The 5,144-nt window shown below is 30.3% G+C and overlaps 1 protein-coding gene and 1 long non-coding RNA gene across 3 annotated transcripts; one reads left to right on the top strand and one right to left on the bottom strand.

Moving 5' to 3' along the window:
* Window positions 1,933-3,737, bottom strand: LOC109349615 (probable signal peptidase complex subunit 1). 2 transcript variants are annotated; one of them, XM_019590499.1, is made up of 2 exons: window positions 3,578-3,723; window positions 1,933-2,356 (listed from the first exon to the last, which is right to left on the bottom strand). In XM_019590499.1, the coding sequence occupies exon 2, from the start codon at window positions 2,354-2,356 to the stop codon at window positions 2,075-2,077; it is 282 nt and encodes a 93-aa protein (XP_019446044.1). In that variant the 5' UTR covers window positions 3,578-3,723; the 3' UTR covers window positions 1,933-2,074. The 2 variants fall into 2 exon arrangements, 1 of the variants encoding a protein (XP_019446044.1); XR_002108005.1 differs by having other exon boundaries at window positions 1,955-2,373; window positions 3,578-3,737.
* LOC109349628 lies at window positions 2,381-3,410 on the top strand. The gene is made up of 2 exons (XR_002108008.1): window positions 2,381-2,618; window positions 2,665-3,410. It is a non-coding gene; the product is annotated as an uncharacterized LOC109349628 (long non-coding RNA).

The raw sequence follows: 5,144 nt of genomic DNA, 5'->3' as shown, positions 1-5,144 counted from the left end.
ACTTCTAAGGGATATAAGTACCATGACATTTAATTGTGGATGCGCTTTCATTCTCATCAATCACGTTACCATAAATTCATAATCTTTCAGTTTCACCTTTAAATGTAAAATCTATACAATGATAGTATAAGGATTTATGCATATGTACCTCCACCATTCATTTGGATTACCTTTCTTGAAATGTCAATAATGATTAAATATGTACATCGTTCTTGTATTTTCATTTAAAAGTATTGTCCCGAGATCCATAAACAACAAAATTGAAGAACATGATTTTGAATTGGTGTTATTGGTGTTAGATTTGGAGTAGAAAAGTAATGGGTTTTGATAAGTAGTAAGAGTGAGAAAAATAAGTAATGGGGAATGGAGTAGTTTGATTCTTGAATCGTAACTAAGATGTAATGGTCAATGATTGGATTATTATTAATTGATGAGAGAAGATGAAGTTAAAAAATTATAAACTTATTGTAATGTGAATAAAACTGTAGTGACAATCAAATGCCATGAAACTTCTGCATCTTGTTAGTGCTTACATATTAAACTTATAGTAAAAGTTTAATAATAGTTGTATAATTATCTCAATCTTATTGCCACACAAATAATTATCTAAAGAATAAATTTTGTAATTTTAGCTTTTAGACATTGTATATCCTAACAAAAGCCATGTTCTAATTTCAGTCTTTGCAATACAGAGTTACACACTATCTTTTTGTTGAGTGCTAGAGTGTTAGTTTGTACATATTAAACTCATAGTAAAGTTTTAGAGAAAAAATATAAGCATCATTAATGTATAAATTTTATATATTGTCATTATATCATATACCATTCATATTTAACTATCATTGACACTTCAAAAAAATATAATCCAAATGAATATTACATGATTGACTCTTTAAAAAATGTAATCCAAATGAATATTACATGATGTAATAGTTGTATAAATCTTTATAATGATAGTGTATATAGATATTACATTTAATAATACTGGTATAATTATCTCAATGTTATTGCCACACAAATAATTATCTACACAAATAATTATCTACAGAATTTTTTTTTTAATTTTAGCTTCTTGACCTTGTTCATTCTAAAACTATTTTCTAATTTCAGTCTTTGCAATACACAGTTACACACTATATTTCTGTTGAGTGCTAGATGTCATTAGCACTTAGCAGTCAGTGGCATTTGTGCAGAACTAGCTTATAAGGTAATCAAGCATTAGAATTAAAAGCCAAATAGCAGAATTAAGTATTCAATAGAAGATGAAATGTTGTTCAAAAGTCAACCCATAAGAGGCAAATTTGTACATTGATATCATTCTAAATGATTTCAGGCAGCCACATAGTGCCATCAGTGTCACTGATTCAATATTAATGAACATTGCATTGTTCATTTTGAGTTACAGTAAAAAAAACAAGAGTGACAGAAAAACATTAATCTATGACCACCAACCAAACCAAGACTACCAAAAATAAGATTCTCAGTTTAAACTGCATCTGAAGGGCTACAAAATCTTTCAGCTTAAGATAAAGTAACCAATTTCTTGAAAATCCATAACTAATGACAATAGTAAGAGGGAACATGCCATAGTAATGGATTTAGCTGTTTTTTTCGAAAACAAAAAAGACTGAAATCCATAATACTAGAATAACCATTAATAAAGTATCTAGGCATTTTATCTATCCAAAGTCTGAAAAGCAACAAATTAATTCATGACTCTCTATAGGTTATATTCTAAATGGCTGATGAAATCATTTGGCTACCATGTCACGAGAATGAATGAAATTGCACACAAAAACCTCATCTTTATAAAAAAAAAGGTGACCCGGTGCACGAAGCTCCCACCTAGTGGGGTCTGTGAGTGCAAATGTACACAACTTTACCACCGCAAAATATCTAAAGGAGATCAAACTATAAAACATGGAAGGTAAATGGCTAACCAAGACAAGCAATATCTAAACCTCAAAAAGTATGTGGTTGTAGTCTAAGAACTGAAGTACACTATAATATCCATTGAAGGAGAAAAGTAAGGTAATTCAAATTACTGTTAAAGCATCAACTTTAAACATAGAGCCTACTTCTTGATAGATTTCTTCTTTGAAGTTACATTCACCACAGGCTGTGGTTTTGGGTGCTTTTCTGCCTCACTCAGATCTAGCCACTTAAGGGGATGGCGGTTGAAGAAGGGCCAATTAGGGACAGTCACCAGTGTGGTGAGAACCACACCACCAGCATATGTGAGGATCATCAATTGGAAAGAAGCCAGAACATATCCAGTTGCAAATGCAATAACAGCGAATGCAAGCAGCAGTATCTGCATCAGCTGCTCTGCTAGCTTTTGGCCTTGCCAATCCATATAATGAGGCGGAAAAACTAAGGGGAAACAAGGAGCAAAACTTCAAATCAGAAATACGAAATCAAGATTAAAAGTTATTCGCTAAGATGCAAAAAAAATGCTAGACGTCTTCCAAGGGGTCACATTGCATTTGCTGTCAAGCTCCAATTTTTCTATCATAGCATAGATATAGATTTATCCAAACAACAATAATCATGCTTTTCAACTAGACGAGCATCGCTATATGGATCAAATAACACCACAATATTTTATTATAAATCATGTCTATAGACAAACTATTGATAGAGGTGAGGTGAAGTGTATTTGAGAGTCAATGCGTGCACATGTTGAACACCAGAAAAGGCAGAATAATACACTAAGATTGCTCTAAATGATTTCAGGCAGCCTCATTTAACCATCAGCGTCATTGACTTAGTCTGAAAATTGTAATGAACACGGCATTGTTCCTTCGGAGTTACAGTCAAATGCACTCCAAGTTACACCAAAACATGAACATGAAGAAAACATCACCAACAACCAAGAGTAGCAAAAGAGAAACTGAAGATAGATTTTCTCTACGTATTCCAAGGTAATAGGCAAAGATTACAGGCACATTTAGTTAGGCTTAAATAAAAGTGCTTTTTTCAAACCACTGCAAAATAGCTTCTCAAAAAAGTTGAATTTAAACTTTTTTGTAGTTTTTTTTAACTCCAAATCAACAAACATGCAACTGCCAGAAGTGATTTTTATACAAAACAATCACTTTTTTACAAAAAAACTTAAACAAATGGTGCCTAGGGGCCTTAACCCTAATTAATCACAGATTCACATTATCAAAGAACCTCACTTGAAATATTAAAGTGGAAACAATGCCAGAGTGAAAAACACAAGGGTGTGACATTGAACAATGACAAAATTTCACAAAGGTATCGGACAATCTCATAACATTAACCAGATCTCTGTTCAGTGCAGTATGGGTCTATAGTATACGCTGCAATTCATAACGTAACAGGGGTTTTCGTTCTGATTTCGTAAAATCTCTGAAAATAAACTCACGATTCACAATTACAATGATGAAATGGATATAAGATTTAAAACAATCAATTAAGAACAAATAATAAAATAGTTTTAAGCAATTGGGGAGTGAACTCAACAAAGCACAATGAAATAAAATACGAATTCTACGAATGAGATTTAGCACGAGAATGAATGTTAAGGGAAAAGGAAAAGGAGTGTTGATACCTGTTGGAAGAGAGAAGCGAGGAAGAGGAGATCGAACAAGAGGGGCGAGGGAAGAGGCACACCTAGTTGGGGTTAATTACGTCAAAACCTCGCGAATATGACTCAGCTCAGTTTGAATGAATTTCGAGTTTGGTTTATTTTTCGAGTTCAAAATAGATTTAATTAAAATTTATGACCTTCCAACAAAATCAACCAGTCCATGTTTATATATTAATGTGGCCGAATCATGTTTATATATATATATATATAAATAATGTTGATCTAAACATTTATATATATATATATATATAATTAGTATATCATCTCCAATTTATTTATATTATTCTTTTGAAAAGTCATTATCATAAATATAAATAATAGTAATATAATGATAATTTATAAAACGCTTATACTAATAGTAAATATATATTTTTCGTAATAAAATTGTATTAAAATTTTAATTTAGATATATATTATATTTATATTATTATATATACTAACGTGTTGACATGCACTCTCGTGCATGTTAACCCGCTTTCCTATCTTTGTAATGTATAGTTTCTATTTTATAAAATTCAAATATAATTTTTTGCGCTAAATTTACGGTTGAATTTATTCAATTGGTCTAATATTCAATTTTTTTAATACACTTTTAAAATAAGAAGATAATAAGGATAAAATAAGAAAATAATATTATATGGTTTTTTTGGTAGAAATAAAAAGATATTGGGGGCAAAATAGGAAAACACAAATTACACCATGATGGATGGTTATTTTGTGTTTTACCTTCATTAATAGTATAGATATATATAATTGAGTTGAATCATAAATATAATCAAAATAATTACCTTTGATTTATATTCATCTGATTTGTTTAATGACTTGTTTAAATTTCTAGATTTTTCTTTACTGCATTCCTATTGTTTGTAATGTGTATTCTACATGTTAAGTTGTATTATATATTGTAATTTGTAGTTGAATATATATTTGTTTGAGCTAATTGTTCAATCTTAAAGAAAGGATGCATATACAATTGTGTTCATCAAGAATAGAGTCTTGATATCTTCACTTAATTTTATTTTCTAGCGTGTTGACAGGTACTACTGTGTCTGTCAACCCGCTTTCATATTATTTGTAACGTGTAGTCTGGATGTTTTAAATGTCAAATATTCACATACTCTTTACTCAATTGCATACATTGTGACCAATGCAATATATTTCATGCATTCCTATTTTTTAATTTAATGGATATACATTGTGACCAATGCAATAAATTTTAATTAATTAGATAAAAAATCACTTTTATATGTAGAATACACATTACAAACGATAGGAAATTGGGTTGACATGCCCGGTAGTGCATGTTAACACGCTAGAAAATAAAATTAAGTGAAGATATTAAGACTCTATTCTTGATGAACACAATTGTATATGTATCCTTTCTTTAAGATTGGACAATTACCTCAAACGAATATATATTCAACTGCAAATTATAATATATAATATAACTTAATATGTAGAATACACATTACAAACAATAGGGAAGTGGGTTGACAGACACGGTAGTGTCTGTCAACACACTAGTAAA

The sequence above is a fragment of the Lupinus angustifolius genome, chromosome LG01 (genome assembly GCF_001865875.1).
Source record: "Lupinus angustifolius cultivar Tanjil chromosome LG01, LupAngTanjil_v1.0, whole genome shotgun sequence".
Lineage (NCBI taxonomy): Eukaryota > Viridiplantae > Streptophyta > Magnoliopsida > Fabales > Fabaceae > Lupinus > Lupinus angustifolius.
The sequence above is the reverse complement of the archived record's forward strand: the minus strand, read 5'-3'. Positions and strand labels throughout refer to the sequence as shown.